Below are 25626 nucleotides of genomic sequence, written 5' to 3'. Positions count from 1 at the left end.
AGAGAGAGCGAGCACAAGCAGGAAGAGTGGCAGGCAGAGGAAGAGAGAAAAGCAGGCCCTCCACCAAGTAAGGAGCCCAATGCAGGACTCGATCCCAGGACTCCAGGATCATGATGTGAGCCGAGGGCAGATGCTTAACGACTAAGCCACCCAGGCGTCCCTACACAGAGCAGCTTTAATATAAAATTACCTGTGAGAAGGGCAGGCCTGTTTGTAAGGGTGATTAAACTTTCTTATGGGAAAACAGTAAAGTGTACCCAACATTAGTGTTTTAAAAATGTGAGAGAGAGAGACTCAGAGCTCTTTCTAGGTAAGTCTCCCAATTTTTAAACTATAATTATTTCTAATAAGAAAAATCAAGTGGAATACAGGATGGCTCTGTCCCACAGAATGTAAAACACAACCTCTCAATGCATATACAGAAGATGTGTGTGTTAGGGGCACCTGGGTGGCTTAGTCGTTTGAGCATCCGACTCCTGATCTTAGCTGAGGTCTTGATCTCAGGGTCGTGAATGCAGGCCCACATAAAAATGTGTGTCTCTGTGTGTGTGTGAGAGAGAACCAATGTGGGGGAAAAAGCAAAGTCCTGGTCAAAGGATTTTTCAAATTATTATTATTTTTCTCAGACTGGATTCGGTGAGAGTATGGCAGATTCAGAGTCTCTGGGCCGCTGCTTAGATTACCAGTCCTTTTGGGACCTGGCATTCCACTGGAATGGGCTGAGTTCCTGCTCCTACAGCGGGGAACTAAGAGACGAGATGCCACACTTGCCACCTGAAGAATTCTTTCAAGTCTGAATATCTGGGTAACACGGACCAAGGCTGCACCTCGCTGTCCCATTTCTGACTTTAAGTTAAAAGTTCCGTTCGTAGGGCGCCTGGGTGACTCAGTCGGTTAAGCGTCTGCCTTTGGCTCAGGTCATGATCTGGGGGTCCTAGGAGAGCCTGCTTCTCGCCCATCTCTGCTGATCTCCCGCTTGTGTTCTCACTCACTCTCTGACAAATAAATAAAATCTTTTTTAAAAATTTCTGCAAATCTCCATATAGCAACAGATACTGTAGAATTTATATCATGGGATCTTCTGAAAAGGAAGAGGAAAAAACCCAGTTCTTCGTAGAAGGGGGTTCGGTTTGTTTTCTTTGTGTTTTGATATCTTAAATGTCAATGATCACAAAAACTTCTGGCTTCTCTTCATCATAGACCTGCATTGCTGAGTAGGTTATTGCCTTGACTTCAGTTCCCTAAAGCAGGGGTTAGAGGGAAAAAAAAAGAAAGAAAAAGTGAACATCAAAATCAGAACCATTAACTCTAGTGACAACTGGCAGAAAGGCCAAATTTTACCATTATTCTGAAAACTAAAAACCCACAGGAGACAAGTAGTTACTTGTGTAGCATTCTACACTCATCCGGCAACAAAGCAACATGTGCCCAGAGGAAGCGAGCTGGCTGGACGGTGAAAGCGGCAGCTCCAACCCTGGCTTTGTTTCCACCTGGCTCCTCAGGCTGTCTGACCTCCCCAGCACCCTGCTTTCAGTTTACCGAATGGCTTGAGTGGAGGAGCCCCAAGCTCTCCCACTGCCTGGCCCAGGGCTGCTCCTCAAGACCTGCTGCTTGCAGTGGCCCGACCACTTCTTCAAGGCCACAGACCCTTCTTTCCTCCCTGCTGCCCACTCACTCTGCATTGTGGGGTTCTCGCTCCCCATGTTTGATACATGACAATCCCCCCTCCCCTGCCCCCATTCAGAACCACAGGATGAAATGTCCTCTTAGTTCCTTCCTGTTCTAGAAAAGAAAATACAAGAATTCGGTGCAGTGCAAAATATTTCAGGCAATAGGTGACTGGCATCCGCTGGCTCTATAGCACAAAGGAAATCTGAAGATTTCACGGACAGATCTAAAAGGCACTGACCTGTGCTCTTCTTCCCTCTGCCATCATTACCTGGTGAGACCATAATCTAAATCCAATTCAACTTTCTGCCTCTGGCAGCACACACTGTGCTCACTGGTATCACCTGAAATCGTGTCCACAGTCTACCATCTCCTGAGTCTATACTCACATGAGCTTTGCCTCCTGTTACAATGAACTGTCCGGCCCTGTTCCTATCAGAAGGCTGACCCTTAACCCTGGACATTCTATCCTCTATCGCCTTCCCAACTTAATGTCTTTGCTCTGAAATTACTCTCTCCCTCTCCAGCATGATCAATTTGCCCCAAGTTCCAAGATCACTTCCACGGAGCCTACACTGGTGTTACAAAACCTCCTTGCTGAAACAAGACAAAACAAAAAAAACCTTTCCCTTCCCTACCACATTCCCCTCTGGCTACTACTGTTCTAGCCATATGTTCCCCTTTTCTCAAACTCTGTCTCAATATACTGCCTCCACTTCCCTCTCTCTCATTCATTTGCTCTCTGATCCACACATCTTTCCACTGATTCGTAAATCCATGGTCAATCGTCAAGCCTCAGCCCACTCAGCCTCTGAGCAATCTCAAGGGCACTGGATATCTGGCTTTGGGGCTCCCCTCTTCTTTAACTCCCTCTTATGAGGCTCTCCTTTCCTTTTTGGCTCCATCTTTTCCAAAGTTAGTGCCCCAGAGCTCAGTCTTCTCTATACTCTCTCTCTCTTATCTACACCTCCCTCCTTGTTTATCTTATCTAGTCCTATGGCTATAAATATGACGGCTTCCAGACTGAGATTTCCAGATCTACCTAGCTCCTGAACAAGTCATCCTACAGACAAGTGCCTATTATGTGACTTCTCCATTTAGATATCTAATATACACCTCAAACACAGTATGTTCAAGAGAAAGTTCCACTGTGTCTTGTGTATTATAATTCACACAGCCCCTCTCCTGGTTTCTCTTCTTTAAGGCTTCTCTCCCAAGGTTCCCTCACCAGGCTTCATTTCATTATGTTGTGCCTGAAGAAATGGTACTTTAGCTCCTAGAAGCAACCAGGATTCCTTAGTCACCCTCATCTAATTTAGGCCTCCTTGGCCTCAACACAGGGGTCAGCAAACTACAAATCATGGGCCAAATCCAGCCTGATCCCTGGTTTCATACAGCCCCCGACACTAAGAATTTTTTTTTTTTTGAAGTATTTATTATTTGACAGAGAGAGACACAGTGAGCGAGGGAACACAGCAAGGCAAGGGGGAGAGGGAGAAGCAGGCTTCCTGCTCAGCAGAGAGCCCGATGCGGAGCTCGATCCTAGGACTCTGGGATCGTGACAGGAGCCAAAGGCAGAAGCTTAACAACTGGGCCACCCAGGCGCCCCAAGAATGGTTTTTACATTTCTAAATGGCTGGGGGCGGGGGGGTACCCACAAGAGAATATCTCATGACATTTGAAAATGATATGAAATTCAGATTTCAGCGTCCATGACGTTTACTGGAATACAACCACGGTCGTTCATGTCTGTGTTGTCTGTGGTCACCGCAGTGTTACAACAGGGGAGCTGAATACTGTTCTTCTAGCACTCTTGTTCCATCAAGCTTCAAACATGATTCAGACCTTTACAGAAAGCATGTATGCGCCTGCCCCTAGTCCTCCACACACATTGGACTGGGAGAGAGTAAAGCCATACAGGGTGGCAAATACAGAATGTGGAGATGCACAGAAAGTAGAAGGCGAGAACATCCAGCCCAACACCTTCACTAAAGGGAGAGACACCGAAGCTTGAAAAGGCAAAGGGACTCTGAAGTCTCACAAAAGTCTGGAACAAACCTGACCCCAGAACTCAAGCACTGACTCCTAATCTACCAAGTCAGAGTGAAGTCCCAGTGTTTAGACATAATAGGGTCAGAGACGTCTAAGGAAAACTTACGACTTTACACCAATTTATTTATTAGAACTTACTGAGGTTTACCATCATATACTGACTTTACGGTAAGGAAGTATAAAATGTTTTTAATGGTTGGATTTAAAAACATACCTGAGGGTGCTTGGACAATGAAAATTCTTCTCCCCACCTTGAGAAGGAAAATTAAAACATGATTAAGACTTCCCAGATTTAATATTTATTTATCCTTTACATACTTGAACATAAACCTTATAAATGTGGTTAAGATATGAGAAAGCCACAAGAGCTGGGAGGGGTAAGGAAGCTACAAATTTCAGTTTGATTGCCAGTAAACAGAGCTGCTGAGGGGCATATGTGCTACAGCTATTTCAACAAGGTTGATCGTTGCCTTAAAAAAAAAAAAGTGTGGGGGCACCTGGGTGGCTCAGTCATTAAGCATCTGCCCTCGGCTTAGGTCATGATCCAAGGGTCCTGGGATGGAGCCCTGCACTGGGCTCCCTGCTTATTGGGAAGCCTGCTTCTCCCTCTCCCATTTCCTCTGTTTGTGTTCCCTCTCTCACTGTGCTTCTCTCTATCAAATAAATAAAATCTTTAAATAAAAAAAAGAAAGAAAGAAAAGGAGGGGAAATAATAAAGAGCTCATTTTACAAAGAAACACATCAAATTCGACATAAATTGGAAAAACAGACTTTATATAGAAATAACCTAAAAGATATCCTTAAGTGACTGAAGAGATTTGGAAACACCAGGTCCAATCAAAGAGATCTAATCAAGTGTTTGCAATCTCTGGAAGGAAAAGTATAATTTGTTAATAGAAGGAACCACTTTGAACAGAGTCCAGGTGTGAAGATCTACGAGAAGGAAGCATCAGTGCTTCATGTCACCAAGTCAGGCTTCACATACACACAAAAAAAATTTTTTTAAGATATTATTTATTTATTTGACAGACAGAGATCACAAGCAGGCAGAAGCAGGCAGAGAGGAGAAAGCAGGCTCCCTGCTGAGCAGAGAGCCTGATGTGGGGCTCATCCCAGGACGCTGGAATCATGAACTGAGCTGAAGGCAGAGGCTTTAACCCACTGAGCCACCCAGGCGCCCCCACACAAAAAATTTTTATGCTAAAAATCAATAAATTGGGAATCAGGTTCGAGAACCAGTATCAACTTTGTTCTGTCAAATTTCTGGTCCTCCAAAGTTGAGGACCAAAGCCCTTGCTCCTAGGGCTCACACAGCTTAACCTACAGAACTCCACTGAGATGAGACTGGACCTCTGATTTTATATTTGTCTTCCTGCCTACTAGGTTCAGTGAAGAATTTTAACAACCTTCATGACTTCCTACTGAAAAGATCTGCATATATATGCTGCCAAAGTGAGCACAAAAAGATTTTCAAAACATACCCAATTGACCGTAATTTGAAATTTCTTTGATCAATGTGAAGTACTTTCACTTCCTAAAGAGGAAAAAGAATTAATTTAAAAAAATGTTCATAACAGACCATATACTAAAACATATCTAATAATTGTCAAAACACTATGCTGTACACCTGAAACTAATATAATATTGTATACCAATTATACTTTAAACTTATGAAAATATGTCTAGGTTATCCCTTTTCCTAGAAAATAACAGCATTTGATTTCTCTGAAGCAAAGAAAACAAAAATGTTAACTAAAGTAGAACAAGTGAACTATATTTCAAGGAAATAAGGGCTTTTTAAAAAAATATTTGAGGGAAATATACTTGAAAAAATGTACAATCTAAAAACATGAATCAAGAAATTTCTCTGTAAAATAGAATGGGATGATGCAGGATTTCAATCATTCTCAGCCCATTTGTAAGTAATACTGTAGGTTCTTGACCTTTGTAGGACAAGTGACCAGTCAGAAGAGGGTACGTAGTGGGGCTGGGAAGGGACAGAATGGAGGGGTGTGGAAGCAGGGAGGGCCCTGCGTGTTAGGTTAACAATGATGTTGCAGAGGGTTCCCTCTTTGAGGTGGATGGCAACAAGCAATCTCCATTTGGCTTTTTCCTTTGTCATGTTATGAAAAGCTGAGAACAATTTTTTTTTTTTTTGAGAACAATTTTTAAATTTAGGCCAACATGGCACAGCTACTAAATTTCATATGGGACAAAGGAACATACGGATGGACATAAATATAGTTCAAACTTGGGAGACATAAAAAGTGTAGGTGAAGATAGCAGGTGCATTCTTACTGCATAATCCTGGTTACTGACAAGGATACGGTAACAAATCTAAAAATTAGAAAATGCATATACATACGCAAAGTCAGGTTAACCAAGAAGTCCCTATTTTCTGCACATCAATATCATCTTATACATTCTGTATGGCTTGGTTTTGCATCACATGTTCTATTCTCAATCATTTTTCTTTTAAAATCTGAATTAAGAACCCATTTGCTCAGTAAAAAAGAAAAACCCTTGCTTACCCGGGGTATGAAGAATTCATCAGCACTGAACTTATAAAGCCACTCATCCAAAAAGTGAAATAGAAGGGATTCTAAGTCATCTCCTATACAGGATCAAGAAGGATCATGATAGTATGACATTTAATAATTCTAGTCTCTAAAAACTTGCTTGAATTTAGAAGTGGAAGGAATTTCTTAGGCTAGCTGGAAGAGGAAGAACAGGCTCACAATTAATTTTATTGTTCTTATTGTGAAAATGTACTGAAGTTATATAGAACACTGCACATTTGCATGACAATTTCTTCCCTGGAAATAACTGGTTACCTTGGGTTTCTACTTCTACTGTCTGCAGGGGCTCCACAGTCCCAGTATCTGTCATGTAACCGAACATGGCCATTGCACATTGTTCAAATGCTTCCTCCAGAGTATCTCCCCACGCATGTAACCTAAAGAAACACATTCATGCCCTGTGTAATAAAATCTACAGCGAGAGAGAAAACTTGACAGCAAGGTCAAAATAAAATCAGCATGATAAGTACAAATCCAAAGGCCTCAATCAATCTAATGGCACAGAAAGTGGGTTCTTTTAAACTATCATTTTCATGTTGTAAAGGAACCAAAATAGGAAGAAAGAATTAAAACTAGGGACATCAAGATTAAAACGTCAGCCTTCCTATTTAAGAACACGATTTCAAAGGCATAAATTGCAGGTGTACTCACTGGACATCTGCTGTATGATCCAAATCTGAGGGAGAGAGGGAAAAACACATATGTCATTAAACTTGACTTGCAAATCACAAGAAGCTCTAGTTCGTTATTAAGAACATTATCTTTTGGGGCGCCTGGGTGACTCAGTTGGTTGGGTGGCTGCTTTCAGCTCAGGTCATAAACCAAGGGTCCTGGGATGGAGCACCTGCGTTGGGCTCCCCACTTAGTGGGGAGCTGCTTCTCCCCTTCCTTTTGCCCCTCCCCCAGCCCCACTCATTTTTCTCTCCCTCTCACTTAAAAAAAAAATTTAATTTAATTTAAAAATTGTCCTTCAAAGCCAAGAAAATGTGGAGCATGGATGCCTGGGTGGCTCAGTCAGTTAAGCATCTACCTTTGGCTCAGGTTCCTAGGATTGAGTCCCGCACTGGGCCTCCTGTAGCCAGGGAGCCTGCTTTTCCCTCTGCCTCCTGCTCCCCGTGCTTGTGCTCTCTCTCTCTCTAATAAATAAATAAAATCTTTGAAAAAAATCACTTAAAAAAAAGAAAATATGGCACAAACCTCACCTTTTGCTATCAGTTTACATAAGAAAGTTAATTGCTTTGTTAAAGGCTACTTTTTCAAAAGTCAAGATTGGTATATAAATGACAATTTCTAGAAGGCAGCAGGGCCAGGAGCTTCTAGGTGATCTAAAGTGGCTAATACATTAGTATATCTCAATAATGCCATTTCCTGACATTAATTTTCCTCAACAAAACAAATCAGTATCTTTTCTAAATATTTGCTCTGTGAATGATCAAAATTCATCAAAGATATAAAATTCCAGATTTCCCTGTCTCACCTTTTCATGAACAGCTAATCAAATCCTATACAAAAGAGGTCTGTCTCTTTGAAATAAGAGCCAAGGGGACACCTGGTGGCTTAGTCGGCTCAGGTCATGATCCCAGTGTCGTGGGATCGAGTCCCACATTGGGATCCTTGCTCAGCAGGGAGCCTGCTTCTCTCTCCACCTCTGCCTGCCACTCTACTTGCTTGTGCGTACTCTCTCCCTCTCTCTGACAAATAAATAAATAAATAAATAAAATCTTTAAAAAAAATAATAATAATAAGCCAAGTTTTTATTCGTTAATTTCTTTCATTTAAAGAACTCCTCAATGATACCCCTGGCTAATAAAGCAGTTTCAGAAAGTAAACTCCATGTTTATGAGCTTTTTCCTGATATCCCCACAGGAATACCCAACTGCTCCTATCACAGACTCCCATGGGATCTGTTCTCTCAACATTTCGCAGTCTATTCTTCACTGGTATCATGACTTTAATCAGTTCTTCCCACTTAGTATCATAGAATGTTCAGGCTAGAAGGAGAGGTGATAAACAAGTTAAAAGAAAATGACAGGTATTAACCCTATAGAAATGAACGCCTGTGTCCAGAATGCTCCCAGCAACTTATTCCCCCAAAGTAAACACCAAATATCCACCAAGAGAAGAACAGATAAACGAAGGCACAAGGCAGTACTGCTCAGTGATAAAACAGTGCAAGCTACTGACTCATGCATTTACATGAATCTCAAAAACATTAAATGAAAACTGCAGGGGCGCCTGGGTGGTTCAGTGGGTTAAGCCTCTGCCTTTGGCTCAGGTCATGATCCCAGGGTCCTGGGATCGAGCCCTACATCGGGATCTCTGCTCAGTGGGGAGCCTGCTTCCTCCTCTCTCTCTGCCTGCCTCTCTGCCTGCTTGTTATCTTTATCTGTCAAATAAATAAATAAAAATCTTTAAAAAGAAAGAAAGAAAAGTGCACAACTCTCAGCACCTAATACCTCTATCCAAAATCCCTGTGCCAAGAGTGATCAAACTTGAGCACAAGTGGGCTTCTAACAGCGTAAGTCAGCCTTGTTCTAGAATCACTCCGGCCAGAGCACGTTAGACGATGACCTGCTGGAGAAAGCGCTACACAGCCAGAATTTACTGTTTGTTCCAGCCTAAACCTGACAATAGGCTCTTCACCTCCCTTTCTTACAGCATTTACTAAAAAGGGCTTACAACAGTGAATATTTATCTCTACAACTCAGCAGGGTCTTTCTTCAGGACTTCACAGCCATTCTTTTAAAAAATGTAATCATCGGGAAGGACTCCCAGTCCCCGTGGGAGGATAGAATTAAACTTTGGTAACTGCTTGCTACCAAATACTGCAGGCCTAACTGAATTTACAGCCTAACATTTCGGAATTTTTCATTTCTCTCACTCTACTGAGCTCTCCCCTCTTCTACATTTGCTCTTTAAAAGGTCCCATCACCTCTGTGCAATTCAGAATGGAGCTCAACTCTTTCTCCTACTGTAGTTACTGAATAAAACCCCATTCCACCACTTTAATGTCCAGCTGAGTTTATTTCTGATACTGAGTGAAGCCGCTAGGCATAAAAGAATCCACACCATGGGGATCCACTTGTGTGAAACTCTTAAAACAGGCAAAATTAAGTTCTGGTGATAGAAATCCAAATTGTCTGCCTCAAAGTAAGGATGTGGGGGCTTATAGGAAAAAAGTAAAAGGGAATTTTCTAGGGTGATGGAAATGTTCTATAGCCTGACTGGAGTTTGGTTACAATCCAATGTATAACATACTGGAATGATAAATACATGTACATATCTATTTGCAAAACTTTTTAAAAACATTTTTAATGAATCTCTAGACCCATTGTAGGGTTTGAACTTACAACTCTGAGATCAAGAGCGGCATGCTCTGCAGACTGAGCCAGCCAAGGGCCTCTGCTTATCAAAACCTACTGGACTTTATGCTTAAGATCCAAGCCCTTTTACTATATTTATGTAAACCTTAATTTAAAAACTATAACAACAACAATTGGGATGCCTGGGTGCCTCAGTTAAGCACCTGCCTTCCGCTAAGGTCATGATAATACCAGAAATTTTAACTGAAAAACTTTCAAATATTTATTCATTTAAAAATAATGCACCTGACTGGTTTAGTAAGTAGAACACGCAATTCTTGTAAGCTTTTCTAAGTTTGAACTCCACGATGGGGATAGAGATTACTTACAAATAAGACTTTTTTAAAATAAAACTATTTTATATTGTATATCGTTATGAAAAATAACCATATTTCCCCCAAACTTTAGTGAGAAGAGTGCCACTGTTTCTGCAAGTATTTTTAATATCTGACTTCAGTGTATTGATTTAGTTGAAGTACATACATACATTGATTTAGTTGAAGTACATAGGGTGATGGAAATGTCCTATAGCCTGACTAGAGTTTGGTTACAATCCAATGTATAACATACTCCAGTGATAAATACATGTACGTATCTATTTGTGTAAAAGGAGTGTCTTAATAGCTCTTCAAAGAAACTAGATATAGTTTTCCTTGATGTTATACCAAAACTAGAAACATGTTATCTTTTTATTTCTTTTAATTTTTTCTAAAGATTTATTTATTTGAGAGAGAGAGAGAAAGAGAGTGAGTGCACGGTGGGGAGGGAGAGAGTCTTAAGCAGATGTCATGCTGAGTTCACAGCTTCACTCAGTGCTTTATCTCACAACCCTGAGAGCACAACCTGAGCCAAAACCAAGAGTTAGACACTTAACCAACTGTGCCACCCAGGTGCCCTTAAAATATGCTAGTTTTTAAAAGGTTAGTTGCAATGTGGATTTTGAGCTGTGACAATGAACTTTTTGTGCTCTGTAACATGTGCTCTGTAATATTAAAATCCATTGCTCTACCTTGTGCCTAGAATGGCTCTAATTTGGGCCTGACTATGTAACATCAAAGCACTGGTCCTCTGAAAAATACCATTTCGGGGCACCTGGGTGGCTCAGTTGGTTAAGCGGGTAAGCAGCTGCCTTCAGCTCAGGTCGTTATCCCAGGGTCCCCGGATGGAGTCCTGCATTGGGCTCCCTGCTCGCCAGGGAGTCCGCTTCTCCCTCTCTCTCTACCCCTTCCCCAAGCTCATTCTCTCTCTCTCTCTCTGCCCCCCATGGTCTCTCAAATAAATAAAATCCTTTTTTTTTAAGATTTTATTTATTCGTTAGAGAGAGGGAGAGGGAATGTGTACTGGGAGAGGCAGAGGGAGAGGGAAAAGCAGAGTCCCCACTGAGATGGGAGCCTGATGTGGGCCTCAATCCCAGGCCTTGGAGATCATGGCCTGAGCTGAATACAGATGCTCAACCACCTGAGCCACCCAGGCGCCCCTCAAATAAATAAAATCTTTAAAAAAAAAAAAAAACCACCAAGTTTGGCGCGCCTGGGTGGCTCAGTTGTTAAGCGTCTGCCTTCAGCTCAGGTCATGGTCTCAGGGTCCAGGGCACTGTGGTCCCCCCTCAGTGGGAAGCCTGCTTCTCCCTCTCCCACTCCCCCTGCTTGTGTTCCCTCTTTCACAGTCTCTCTCTCTCTGTCAAATAAATAAATAAAATCTTTTAAAAAAAAACAAACCAGTTCATTGATTTGTAGAGATAATGTTGATATATTTAATTATACAGAATGATATTACACATACATATATATTTGTAAATATAACCATCAATCTCATCAGAAAGATCTTTAATTACTGAGAAACTGTCAAGCTCATGACGGTAGATACAAGTTTTCCAAAATCTGAATTTCACCCAAACCTTTGAATTTTGGGTGCCTGGATAGCTCAGTTGGTTAAGGGACTACCTTCGGCTCAGGTCATGATCCGGGAGTCCTGGGATCGAATCCCCCATCAGGCTCCCTGCTCCATGGGGAGTCTGCTTCTCCCTCTGACCTTCTCCCCCCTCATGCTCTCTCTCAAATAAATAAATAAAATCTTAAAAAAAAAAAAAACTTGAATTTTATCATTGCCAACAAATATTGTATTATTTTGTGACAGCACTTTATTTAAAGAAATATCTGAGAAATACCCCTGTCTGAGCAACAATACTGTATCTTTCAGTCATTCATTCTTTGGAGAGAGAAACAACAACAAAAGCAACAGGTGCTTCCTGAAAAACAAAAACACACACAAAAACCCAGCTCACAACTCAATTACACAGGTTCTTTTCCTCAAGGTAATCGTCAATATTTGACAACCAGCATAATTTTCATTTTGTTTCACAGAATATTAAAAAGACATGTACTCCGTGGTCAAGATTTAATAGAATTGATAGTCCTTACTCATTCAAGGACATCTTTAAGTCAAAATGACTTTTTCTTTTAGTTTTAAGTACACGGTGGTAAGGAATAAAGTGACTTCCAGCACAGTTTAGTGCGGCAGCTTCAGCCTGTACTCAAGGGACAGTTTTCCGCCTTCCAAGGCTTCTGCACCATCAGCACAAACAGCAACACAGTAAAAGAGCGAATATCTCAGTATTATTATGAAAGCAGTTTTGACATCACAGATTCTCTGAAAGGGTCTTGGAAACCCTGGCGGTGCAAGGACCACACTTGGAGAACTGAAAACTATGGAAGAGAACAGGAAATAAATTTAACTTGGACCGAGAGGTTCAGTTAAGAATTCCTAAAGGAGGGGCGCCTGGGTGGCTCAGTGGATTAAAGCCTCTGCCTTCAGCTCAAGCCATGATCCCAGCATCCTAGGATCGAGCTCCACATTGGGCTCTCTCTGCTCAGCGGTGAGTCTGTTTCCCCCCTCTCACTCTGCCTGCCTCTCTGCCTACTTGTGATCTCTCTCTGTCAAATAAATAAATAAAATCTTTAAAAAAAAATCCTAAAGGAAACAAGAGCCTGTAAGAGCCAAGAGACTAAGGGTGATCTGAATCTGTTTGCTCATTCTCTTATTCCCCATTTCTGCTCAGTGCCCAATACACAACAGGTGTTCAATTATATTGCTGAATGAATACATGAGATGACAACTATGCTGGGTCTAAAAGGAAAAAGAGAGCTACAGGAGAAGCATGTGGGGAGGTCTGTGGGCTGTCTGTGGAAAGAAATGAAACTGGGAGATAACACAGACTAATCTCACATTACATCAGTTCAAAGGCTGTGCAAAATGCTGGCAAGTGGACTCCAGTATGACCAAGTGGGATTTATTCCTAGAATGCCAAGATTCAATTATTAGGAAACAGATTAATGGAACTCATATAAATATATGATCCTCTCCATAGATATAATCATGAAATATACCATAAAAATATTAACAGGATTTTTGAGCAAAAGGTTTTTTTGCTGTTCAATAAATGAAAAAGTTTAAACTATCTTTCTTTCGTCTCTCATTCTTTTTTTTTTAAGGTTTTATTTATTTATTTGACAGAGAGATCACAAGCAGTCAGAGAGAGAGAGAAGCTGGCTCCCCACCAAGCAGAGAGCCTGATGTGGGACTCGATCCCAGGACCCTGAGATCATGACTGGAGCCAAAGGCAGAGGCTTAACCCACTGAGCCACCCAGGCGCCCCAACTGCTCTCATTTTTAATTGCTGCATTTACTGAATGTTTTTGTGGTATAATAAAAATATATATTTGGTCTTTGTCCCTGGTTTCTGGCAAGCTCCTAAAATACTTGGCTTTTCATTGGTGATAGGAGTGTCTTGGTATTCATTAATTGTCCCCTTCTGTCCACAGCTGAGTCTACATTATTGAGGTTACTGAGGCTAGGGCTCCTACATAGCCTTAGCATGGTGCGGTAATGAGGAGGATGAAACACAGGATTAAAGAGTGGGAACTTTCAGCCCCACCCCCTCACCACAAATGGCTTGTCTGGCCTGTGGAGGGTGGAATAGAAGTCTGAGCTATAAACTTTTTTTTTTTTTAAGATTTTATTTATTTATTTGACAGACAGAGATTACAAGTAGGCAGAGAGGAGTCAGAGAGAGGAGGAAGCAGGCTCCCTGCTGAGCAGAGAGCCCAATGTGGGGCTCGATCCCAGGACCTTGGGATCATGACCTGAGCTGAAAGCAGAGGCTTTCACCCACTGAGCCACCGAGGCGCCCCTAAAGAAACTATTTTTAAGAGAAAAATGAGCTAGGGAGATATGTGGGTTCAGAACCCAGTATGCCATGGTAACTAAACTCTACAGAGGCACTGGGGTGGCTCAGTCGGTTAAGCCTCTACCTTCGGTTCAAGTCATGATCTCAGGGTCCTATGATCTAGTCCCGCATCAGGCTTCTTGCTCTTTGGAAGCGTGCTTCTCCCTCTCCCACTCCCCTGCTTGTGTTCCCTCTCCTGCCATCTCTGTCAAATAAATAAATAGAATCTTTATTAAAATAAAATAAGAGAAAAATAAAAGTCATATTTGTGCTCCCCAAACCATAGCAACCTTTAGGGAAAATAGCTGAACATTTATATAGAAGATCAGAATCTGCACTATTGGGGTGCCTGGGTGGCTCACCGGGTTAAGCCTCTGCCTTCGGCTCAGGTCATGGTCTCAGGGTCATGGGATCGATCCCCACTTCAGGCTCTCTGCTCAGCAGGGAGCCGGTTTCCTCCTCTCTGCCTGCCTTCTGCCTACTTGTGATCTCTCTCTGTGTGTCAGATAAATAAATGAAATCTTTTAAAAAAAGAATCTGCACTATACGCTCAAGTTTATTATCTCATTTACTCCTCAGATGAAGGAACTAAGGGACAAAGAGAGGTTATGTATTTGCCTTAAATTACTAAGCTGTTTATGGCAAAAACAGATCTTTTTGCTAAAAACACAATCCAGGTAAAACACCAAGTTGTAAGTTTCCTACTCAACTTTCCAAGTTCTCTAACGTAACCACACTCTCATCACCCTACAGCTGGAGATACCTACCGGCGACAACCCGGCAAACGCTTGAAAATACTGTTGTCTTTAGAACGAATACGCTGGTAAAATTCCCACAAGGTAATGTGACTAGGTAAATGTAGAAAGAGTTCAAGAGACTGTAAATGTGGCAGCCCAGGTTCCCGACTCTCAGACTATTGGGCTTTTTTCCTCAGCATCCCCCCGACAAGGACCTATAATACAGGGCGAAATGGCATCAAGCCTGAAGCACCTTATGAGATAAAACGGCTGGCGAGGCCGGAAGACCTGAGCAAGGAGACGAGGGACGACAGAAGTGAGCCACCTACTCACACTCGTACTTCCGAATGACTGGGGGATATTTGGCCTTGATCGCCTTCTGCTCTTCAGTCAAATTGTAATCCCGAATATCTTCCTCTTCCTGCGCCATAATTGCAACACTAGACACTCTACTTCCGCCCTTCATTAGCCGGACTTCGGCTCTAATTTATAACTTCCGCCCTAGACTCCGCCCACCCTCGGCACGCCCCCTTAAAGGACCAGGACTCCATTCTCTCAGATGTACTTTATACCCTAAGACTTCTATCTTCCGGCCCGCCACTGGGAGCACATCTTTAATAGGCTTAGGCCCTATTTTCTGTGTTTGCTTCATTCGTCCTAAGAACTAAGGAAAAAGAAACTGGAAGACCTGAGAGTATGGAGAGACTTGAACTAGACACCCTGTTTCTGAGTGTTTAGAAGCCTTTTCTTTCCGCCTTACTCCCGGGGTTGTTAACTAGACTCAAAAGCATCCTATATTTCTCATCTCAGTACTTTCACAGTATCTGGCGATGAAAAGCCTTTAAGAAAATGGCTGCCCCCTGGAGAGTGCGGGCTAAACTTGTCACGTGACCCGGCGGTCGCACTCCCACCGGCTCCGCGCGCGCGCACTCGAAGGAAGTCGGCTCCCGGCCGTGTGGGGGCAGGGGAGGGGCGCCCGCCTCGGATCCACAGAAAGCCATTCTGCGTGTCTGGATAGGCTGCGAACGCGGCTTCCCCGCCCACTCTACCATTCGGGACGCTCCGACTGGCCAGTGTTGGCGCGAAGGTGCGCGAGTCAGCCCTCGCGCAGGGGCAGCAGGAAACAATAGAGGCCGCGCGCGCAGAGCAAGCGCCCGTAGCCTCCCCGCCCCTCCCGCAACGCTCGACCCCGGGATCCCCCCGGCTTGCCTGCCCGCCATGGCCGACAAGGAAGGTGAGGGTGCTGGGGCCGCCCCAGGAGGGCGGGGGGTTTCGGGCCGGCGCCGCGGCCTCGACAGGGCCTAGCAGTGACGACAAGCCCGACTCTTGAGTGCTGTCCCCACCATCGAAGGCGTGAGGAGAAATCGCCCCGTAGGGCGGGCTAACGGCGCGCCAGTTTCTCCGGCGCGGAGGCCGGTCCCCCGGCGTGGAGCTGGGGCGGGGAGTGGGGGGAGCCCGGGCCCGGCCGGTGTCTGGTACCTTTCCGCGCGCCCTGTCCGTCTGCCCGCCTCTCCCGGTTCTGCCTGAGCCGTTCGCTACCCCAGGGGCCCAGGAGGCCCGCGCCGGTTCCGTAGACTCGGCGCGAATGGGAGCGTGCTCATGAGGCCCGGCGCCGTCGCGCGAACGGCTAACGGAGTGACGGGCCTGGCTAACCGGAGAGAGTAGTTGCTGCGGGCCCGCGCGCGTGGAGAGCGGTGTGGGTACCGTCGCCGCGGGGAGAATTGCCCATACCTCCTCCATTTCAGAATCTGGACTCGAGCATTGCCGGTAGCTTTGGAAGTGTTGACTCGGTTTCCCTTTGTGTTCGCTAACTTAATTTGTTTTAACTTTTAGCAGCCTTTGATGACGCAGTGGAAGAACGTGTGATCAACGAAGAGTACAAAATATGGAAAAAGAACACCCCTTTTCTTTACGATTTGGTGATGACCCATGCCCTGGAGTGGCCTAGCCTAACTGCGCAGTGGCTTCCAGATGTAACCAGGTGATGTGAACGTTTTGAACGTTGTCTTGTTGTGTCCTCCTTAGTGTTGATCTTCCCTGTTTCCTCCAGTCCCCCAAAGAGAGCACGTGATCAAAACCCAGTTGGTGACCTTTTTTCCTAGCCCCCAAAATAAGACAAAAATGTAAAAGTAGTTTTGCAATGTACCTGATAAGAGAAAACTTGTTTTCTTTCCCTGATAACGAATTGAATAGTCTGTTGTAACTACAGTTAACGAAATAATGTAAAATGTGTCAGCTTTCAAGAAAATGCTGTGATGAGTTCAGCTTTTTCAGCAACACGTTGGAACCTAGAGGTAGTAGCTGGCTAGTACAAAGATTTATGTGACATGGTACCTGCCTTCAAGGAGCACAGGCATAGTTGAAGAGGCTGATAGAAGCTAATAGTTACAGTGACATGTGCCAAGATTTACAGAGATACTTAGGGTGTTTAGAACTAACACCTGAGGGGTGCCTGGGTGGCTCAGTGGTTTGAGCCTCTGCCTTCTGCTCAGGTCATGATCCCAGTGTCCTCGGATGGACCCCCACCCCTACCCCTGGTGTTGCTCAGCGGGGGACCTGCTTCCCCCTCTCTACCTCTCTGCCTACTTGTGATCTCTGTCAAATAAATAAAATCTTTAAAAAAAAAAAAAAAACTAACATCTGAAGGTGGGATGGTTTTTGTATAAGGGAATTATGCATAGTGAGAGATTAATCACTTGTAGGGTAGGTCTTACACATGAAAAGCTTACCTCCAACAAGATAAAATAGTACTTAATTTACCCCATTTATTTAGGGTCTGCTAGGTACCACATATCAGGTTGTGCAAATTTAGATAGACACCTTCCCTGCCTTGACTTTTTGTGTGTAGTATGGTACATACCACCCCCCTTTAGTTTAGGGAATATGGCTGAGGATCCCCAATGGATGCCTGAATCTGTGGATAGTACTGAACTCTATATTATGTTCTTTTTTTTCCCCATATATACATAGCTGCGATAAAGCCTCACTTGTAAATTAGACATATAAGAGGGTAATAGTAAAACAGTGATTATAGTAACATAGCATAATAAAAGCTATCTGATTGTGGTCTTTTGCTGTCAGAATCTCTCACTGTGTACTCACCCTTGTGATGTTGTTGAGAAAAATGCCTATGTGATGAAATAAAGTGAGGTGAATGACATGGGCATAGTGATGAAGTATTAGGCTGCTACTGACCTGATGATAAGTCAGAGGAAGATCATCTACTTCCGGAGGGATTGTGGTTGACCATGGGTAACTGAAACCACAGGTGGAGGGGCTACTGTATTACAGTAAAAAATAATTATCCTAAGAGTGGCACAGATAAAATGATCAAGTGATCAGGGGAAGGAAAAATCACCTCAATTTAGGGTATCGTGAAAGGCTTCCAGGAGGAAGTGACAATGCAGAGATGAACGTGAATTTAAATTATACAGGATTTTATCAAGACCAGTGAGTTGTTGGGATAATGAGTTTTCTTTTATAAAATTGCCTCACCGTTCATTATAGCATTTAAAAAATGGTATTATAGGGGCACCTGGGTGGCTCAGTGGGTTAAAGCCTCTGCCTTCAGCTCAGGTCATGATCCCAGGGTCCTGGGATCCAGCCCACATCGGGCTCTCTGCTCAGCAGGGAGCCTGCTTCTCCCTTTCTCTCTGCCTGCCTCTCTGCCTACTTGTGATGTCTGTCTGTCAAATAAAATATTTTTTTAAAAATGGTATTATATGCTAAATAAGGTTCTTCAGAATTCAGGATCTTGCAGAATGTGGCTATGTTTCAGCTCAACAAGTAATAGAAATTTGATGCAAATTTTACTAATAACTCAGAGGTTACTACCTTCATAGTGGCATTAAAAAATGAGGAAGTCTGGGCGCCTGGGTGGCTCAGTGGGTTAAGCCGCTGCCTTCGGCTCAGGTCATGATCTCAGGGTCCTGGGATCAAGTCCCGCATCAGGCTCTCTGCTCGGCAGGGAGCCTGCTTCCCTCTCTCTCTCTCTCTCTGCCTGCCTCTCCATCTACTTGTGATTTCTCTCTGTCAAATAAATAAATAAAATCTTTTAAAAAAAAAAAAAATGAGGAAGTCTGCCCTAAGGATGTTTACAAAACTCCTAATAAATGCCCAGAAATATAGAGTTGAAAGCTTTGTCATTCATGACCAGGAGTTCCCATATTTAGCTGATCGATCAGAATTATTTAGGTTCAGGGTGCCTTGGTGGCACATTGGTTAATCATCCAACTGTTGGTTTCTGCTCAAGTTGTAATCTATAGAGCCCCACCTTGGGCTCTGCATGGAAGTCTCTTTTCTCTTCCCCTCTACCCTACCCCCCCACACCCTCACTTTCTAAAAAAAATTTTTTTTTTTTTTTAAGAATTACTTGAGTTCAGATTAAGTGGAGTCATTGCTCTCAGAAGTTCTCAGTGATAGTCAAACCATTTAGGAACTGTTGGCAGAGGACTTGTTGAAAAACAGTTGAATGGTGATTCTACAGTCATGAGCTGTATCATGAGCCACCGCAGACCTACTAAATCATTCTGGAGCCATATTTTTTAAAACCTTCCTATATAATGCAGTAATGAGCTCAACTTGGAAAGCAGTGAATGAGACTAAATTCCCCAAGGTTGAAATCTGTGTTATCTTAATAGTTTCTGCTTTAGCAGACGTAGGTAAATAAACCTTTTTGCAATGTTTGACGTTGGTCCAAACACCCAGTCTTTACCTTCCTTTTTTTGTATTCTACACATATAACAATGCTGATTTTTTTTTTTTTTAAGATTTTACGTATTTATTTTGAGTGAGAATGGTGGGAGGCAGAATCTTCAAGCAGCCTCCTGCTGAGCACAGAACCCCATGCAGGGCTCAGTCCCACAACCCATGAGATGACCTGAGCTGAAATCACGAGTTGGTCTCTTAACTGACTGAGCCACCCAGGCACCCCAACAGTACTAATTTTCTTTTTAAGATGAGCATTACTTAGAAGCAATTATGTAGTGTTAGCTGTTTGGTTTTTTTGTGTTTGTTAGCGTCGTCATGGCAGTGGGTGGCAGTGGTGGTATTTATTCATACCCTTTTTTAAAAAAATAAAATTGTAGCTCCGTAATGCTCTTCTGCCCTCACTTCTGTGGGTCCTTTACCCTAAATTCCGGCATTCCCAGTTTTGTGTTGACAGCTCTCTTTCTTCTTCTTTCTTTCTTTCTTTTTTTCTTTCTTTCTTTCTTTCTTTCTTTTTTTTTTAAGATTTACTTTATTCATTTGAGAGAGAAAGACAGAGCACAAGCAGAGGGACAGGCAGGAGAGGGAGAAGCAGGCTCCCAGCTGAGCAGGGAGCCTGCTGTGGGGCTCCATCCAGGACTGGGATCATGACCCTAGCAAAAGGCAGACACTCAACCATCTGAACCACCCAGGCACCCCTTTGCTCTGTTTTCTCTATGTAGGATAGAGATATCTATTGCCTCTGTGCAGAGGAATTCCTGTTGGTTATCTCTAGACCCAACTTCTGAGCTTTTCTGAATTTTCAGCTGCCTGCTGGTGTCTTTTCTGGAGTATCTTTCTGTCTTCCCCAACATCACATGTTCCAAACTGAGTATATTCTTCCCATAGAGTCCCACTAGCTTTCTTCTCTTGTTCCTAGTTCTCTTTATCATAGTTGACTTTGGTTTGACATTCCTAGGTTTTTCTCTTTTTTTTTTTTTTTTTTTTTTTTTTTTTTTTTTCGCAGTTCATTTATAAGCCCCAGTGGATTCTGTGGGGTAATAGCTTTCTTTTCTAGACCAGAGATTCTCAAACTTGAACATGCATCATAATCAACTGAAGGAATTACAAGATAGATCATTGTGCCTGGCATCTCAGGTTCTTAATTTAGTAGGTCTGGAGTGGATCTGAGATTCTAATATGCCTTTCTAGCTGACTTCCTAGATGATGCTGATGTTATTGGTCCTGATGCCACACTTGAAGAACCTCTGCTTTACACTGTTAGATTAATCCCTCTGTGGTAATTCAGATCAATAAGATCTTTTAAAAAAAAGTCAGAGATGTAGCTTTTTTTTGTTGTTAAAGATTGGTTTATTTGACAGAGAGAGTGAGCACAAGCAGGGGGAGCAGCAGGGAGAAGGAGAAACAGGGAGCTGGATGCAGGGCTCAGTCCCAGGACCCCAGGATCATGACCTGAGCCAAAAGCAGACGCTTAACCAACTGAGCCACCCTGGCGCCCCAGAATTGTGGCTCTTAGTTTTTCTTCCCCAAACCTGGTTGTAATAGTGCCTTTTGCGTACATGTATATATATCACTGACTTCATTGTTTCTCTTAGTATTACAAATTTGAATAGTGACCATGTATTGCTGTTACAGACCAGAAGGGAAAGACTTCAGCATTCATCGACTTGTCCTGGGAACACACACGTCCGATGAACAAAACCATCTTGTGATAGCCAGTGTGCAGCTCCCTAACGATGATGCTCAGTTTGATGCTTCACACTACGACAGTGAGAAAGGAGGTAGGAATCTTCAAATTGAAAGAAGGAATGATGTATGGGTTATATCTTTCGTATCTTTGAATTCCCATGGAAAAGGTATAAAGTTTGATTTTAGAAATAAGATAATGAGCTGTGGAAAGCCTGAGTTGCAATACAGATATTAGATATTAGAAGACATACTTTTTTTTTTTTTTAAGATTTTATTTATCTATCAGAGAGAGAGAGGGAGAGTGAGCGAGCACAGGCAGACAGAAAGGCAGGCAGAGGCAGAGGGAGAGGCAGGCTCCCTGCGGAGCAAGAAGCCCGATGTGGGACTCGATCCCAGGACGCTGGGATCATGACCTGACCTGAAGGCAGCTGCTTAACCAACTGAGCCACCCAGGCGTCCCTAGAAGACATACTTAATGCACACTTGGTTCTGTCTTTTCTAGAAACCTTCGTCTACTAGATTGGTGGGGGGGGTCTAGAATTGAAAGAAACCAAAATCTGCCATTAATTCTTTTATTTTTATTTTTTTAAGTTACATTTATATAATCTCTACACTCAGCATGGGGCTCACACTCAACCCTGAGATCAAGAGTCATAGGCTTTTCTGACTGAGCCAGCCAGTCTTGCCTTTATTGTGGTGTTTTTTTTTTTAAATGCCAGCTTTATTGAGATATAATTGACATATAACTATAACATTGTATAAGTTTAAGGTGTATAAGGTATTGACTCATATATTGTAAATTATTACCATCATGGGTCTTTTTGTTTAAGATTTTACTGGGGCTTGAACTCACAACCCCAAGATCAAGAGTCACCTTCTCTACCAGCTGAGCCAACCAGGTGCCCCCAAAGTCCACCATTTATTGCTATGCATACATGGATGCATATGTGCATTCTCAGCATGGGAGGTGATTGCCCCTAAGGTGAAGAAAATTGGTTCTTGGAAAGGGGGGTGCATGAAAATAATTTTAACTCTTTAAATGTATAAAGCACAGTTATATATGGTATACATAAATACATAGGATATCTGTGGTATTAAAATTTCATCAGGAGGGGAGCCTGGGTGGCTCAGTGGGTTAAGCCGCTGCCTTTGGCTCAGGTCATGATCTCAGGGCCCTGGGATCGAGTCCCGCATCGGGCTCTCTGCTCGGCGGGGAGCCTGCTTCCTCCTTCTCTCTGCCTGCCTCTCTGCCTACTTGTGATCCCTCTGTCAAATAAATAATAAAATCTTTTTAAAAAAATAAAATAAAATTTCATCAGGAGTGTCAGAAAAGATGTCTTTTTGTTTTGTTTTGTTTTAAAGATTTCATTTACTTACTTGACAGAGATCATAAGCAGCAGAGAGAGGGGGGAAACAGGCTCCCCACCGAGCAGAGAGCCCGATGTGGGGCTCAATCCCAGGACCCTGAGATCATGACCTGAGCTGAAGGCAGAAGCTTAGCCCACTGAGCCCCTCAGTGCCCCCAGAAAAGATGTCTTACAAGGTTTGGGGGGTGAGGGAGGTTGAGAAACACTGGCTTAAATTACCCTTTCCATTTTGAAGTGGTAGAAATGACTTAACATGGTACTTGATATATATATAAAAATTAGGGGTGCCTGGGTGGCTCAGTGGGTTAAGCTGCTGCCTTTGGCTCAGGTCATGATCTCAGGGTCCTGGGATAGAGTCCCACATTGGGCTCTCTGCTCAGCAGGGAGCCTGTTTCTCTCTCTCTCTCTCTGCCTGCCCCTCTGCCTACTTGTGATCTCTGTCAAATAAATAAATAAAATCTTAAAAAAAAAATTAAGTGAGCCATTTAATTATATTTTATATGAGGAGATCGCCTAAGGGTTTAGCTATTCATGAAATACTTAACTCTCTCCCTTTTAATACGGGTGGAAATGGATGAGTTATGTTTGTTGTTGTTCTAAACTCAAATTACTACCCAGAGATAAAAGACACACTCTCATTGAGATATGTGATCTAAAAAATGGATGTTTAATGTTTCTTGAATTTCTCTCCATTAGCAGAATCCATTCTTTTATCTAAGTTCTTTGAGCTCCAGTTACTTGCCAGGATTGTTGTGTACAGTTAGTTGGTCTTTTGATCACTGCATATTTGCCTTAAGGTGTTACAGAATGCAAAGTAATAAGTTCTTACGATAAAGGTCCACAGATACGGTTTTGTGTCACTGACCCAGCTGTGCGTGATACAATTACTGGGAAGTTACTCTCTGGGTAGACATTAGTGTTGGGGTGTAGGCGGGTGGTGGACACTGAACTTAAAGAGTCTAAGGAGTTGGGCTTAAGGTCCTGTTAACGCCACTCACTTGCTCTGTGGTTTTGGATAAATCATTTAGCCTCTCTGAGCATCAACTTCCTTTCTATTAAGTGAAGATAAATTGTTTTTAAATAATATTTTTGGGGGCACCTGGGTGACTCAGTGGGTTAAGCCTCTGCCTTTGGCTGGGGTCATGATCTCAGGGTCCTGGGATAGAGCCCAGCATAGGGCTCTGCTCAGCAGGGAGCCTGCTTCCCTCTCTCTCTGCCTAGCTCTCTGCCTACTTGTGGTCTCTCTCTCTGTGTCAAATAAATAAATAAAATCTTTAGTTAATAAAATTTTTCATGACAATGAAAATACTTAGGTAATGTAATAATTGTTTTTAAGAAATCAAAGCAAATAGAAAACTATGGATCCTGACCACTGCCATAAACCTATCATCTACATATAGATCACTGTTAAATTGATTATTTTCTGAATAATTTATCTGTCCCATTTATTGGCTCAGTCATTCAACATATATGTGGAGTACTTACTATACCCCAGGCTTTTTTCTTGGTTCTAAGAATGCAGCATAGAATATGCTTTTCTGGCCGATGTGTCTTGGACATCTTTTTGTGTAAGATGTATCTCCTTTTGATGGTTGTATACTATGTCATAGTTAACCATCCTTTACTTGATATTTAAGTGGCTTCCAATTTTCTGGCTTGAAAAACAGTTCTTGTACCATATGTCTTGCATATTTTTGCTGTAGAGTAATTTTCTAAGTGGAATGCTGATCAGAGGGCAAGAACATTTTCAGGTAAAATTAATACTGCTAAGTTGCCCTTCGAGAAGGATTCCCAGTCCCACCAATAGCAGATGTATTTATGTATGTTTTGTGTATTTATCTTTATGCCTTCGCCAGCATTGGATTTACTTGTCCCAACTTTCCTCTGATAACCTTCAGATTTTGTGTCGTTCTTGGAAACGCCTTTATTATTCCAAGATTTTAAAGTATTTTCCTGTTGTTTTCTGGGCTTATTTATGTTTTGGCCATTAAAACTGTAATATTTCTGGAATTTGTTTTGGCATTGGGTATGGAGTAGGAATCCAAGCATTTTTTTTTCTTTTTTTAAGATTTTATTTGTTTATTTGACAGAGATCACAAGTAGGCAGAGAGGCAGGCAGAGAGAGAGAGAGAGGAGGAAGCAGGCTCCCTGCTAAGCAGAGATCCCAATTTGGGGCTTGATCCCAGGACCCTGAGATCATGACCTGAACCGAAAGCAGAGGCTTTAACCCACTGAGCCACCCAGGCGCCCCCAAGCATTTTTTCTAAGTGATAAACAATTTTTTTTAAATACCATTTGCTGGGAGCACCTCAGTAGCTCAGTCGGTTAAGCTTAATTCGGACTCTTGTATGTTTTTTTAAGATTTTATTTATCTATTTGACAGATCAAAGTGGGCAGAGGAGGAGGCAGCCTTCCTGCCCAGCAAAGAGCCCGATCCATCGATATCGGGGCTTGATCCCAGGACCCTGGGATCATGATCAGAGCTGAAGGCAGAGACTTTAACCCACTGAGCCACCCAGGTGCCCTTAATTGGGACTCTTGATCAACTCAGGTCTTGATGTCAGGGTGGTAAGTTCAAGCCCTGTGATAGGCTCCATGCTATACGTGGAGGCTACTTTTAAAAAAGATGCCATTTGCTGGCACGTAGTTTCTTCACTATTTGTTGAGGTGGCATTTTTTTAACATACATACTTTTTCTGGTAACAGTTTTTTGAACAGCATCAAAACAACTTTTGCTTTATCCCCCTTAATTAATGCTAGAGGAACAATTAAAAATACTGGTAATGATGGGTGATACATTTGTAAAACTCTATAAATTACTCTGTTTAATCCTCATAGGGAACTCTGTAGTTGTTTTGTAACTTGTCCTAAGGTTACACAGCTTATCTCCCTCCCTCTCTCTCCTCTTCCTTTTACTCCCTTTCCTTTCCCCCAACTCCCCCATCTTCAGATCACTGGATAGGCTTGGTGCTTTAGAGAGGGGGGGGCGTACTCTCTTCTGTATGGTCTTAACAGTGGTGAAAGCAGATAATACCTAATGTCTCTTGGGTGATTATTAGGTAGATAAGCTTACTAGTCTATCTTGTTCTCAGATAAAATATCCTGGGCTCTCAAATTGAACTATTGCAGTAAGTTACCGTCCACTTGACCCCATTTGGTTTTAGGTAATAGATGGCAGACATCTTCAAAAGATCAGTGAACTTTCAAAGTGAAAACTGAAGACTGGCTTTGTCCTGTTTT

At 42.7% G+C, this 25626-nt stretch overlaps 2 protein-coding genes across 7 annotated transcripts in view; one reads left to right on the top strand and one right to left on the bottom strand.

Moving 5' to 3' along the window:
- Window positions 1-590: 590 nt before the first annotated feature.
- Window positions 591-16121, bottom strand: ZBTB8OS (zinc finger and BTB domain containing 8 opposite strand). Of its 5 annotated transcripts, none has more exons than XM_032360793.1 (7): window positions 16103-16121; window positions 6951-6975; window positions 6555-6676; window positions 6252-6334; window positions 5202-5254; window positions 3935-3971; window positions 591-1241 (listed from the first exon to the last, which is right to left on the bottom strand). In XM_032360793.1, the coding sequence occupies exons 3-7, from the start codon at window positions 6625-6627 to the stop codon at window positions 1155-1157; spliced, it is 333 nt and encodes a 110-aa protein (XP_032216684.1). In that variant the 5' UTR covers window positions 6628-6676; window positions 6951-6975; window positions 16103-16121; the 3' UTR covers window positions 591-1154. The 5 variants fall into 5 exon arrangements, with proteins under 5 accessions (XP_032216684.1, XP_032216682.1, XP_032216683.1 ...); XM_032360791.1 differs by lacking the exon at window positions 16103-16121 and adding an exon at window positions 14957-15121; XM_032360792.1 differs by lacking the exon at window positions 16103-16121 and adding an exon at window positions 14953-15045.
- RBBP4 (RB binding protein 4, chromatin remodeling factor) overlaps window positions 15577-25626 on the top strand; it is a 24407-nt gene continuing 14357 nt past the window's right edge. The window contains exons 1-3 of one of the 2 annotated variants that reach the window (XM_032360790.1): window positions 15577-15857; window positions 16460-16604; window positions 20966-21111. In XM_032360790.1, coding sequence (XP_032216681.1) covers window positions 15842-15857; window positions 16460-16604; window positions 20966-21111 — 307 coding nt within the window. In that variant the 5' untranslated portion in view covers window positions 15577-15841. Of the gene's footprint in view, window positions 15858-16456; window positions 16605-20965; window positions 21112-25626 lie in introns of both variants that reach the window. The other variant, XM_032360789.1, reaches the window with a different exon arrangement.

This window comes from Mustela erminea, chromosome 10 (genome assembly GCF_009829155.1).
Source record: "Mustela erminea isolate mMusErm1 chromosome 10, mMusErm1.Pri, whole genome shotgun sequence".
NCBI classification, from domain to species: domain Eukaryota; kingdom Metazoa; phylum Chordata; class Mammalia; order Carnivora; family Mustelidae; genus Mustela; species Mustela erminea.
Note: the sequence above shows the minus strand (reverse complement) of the source record. Positions and strands in the feature narration are given on the sequence as shown.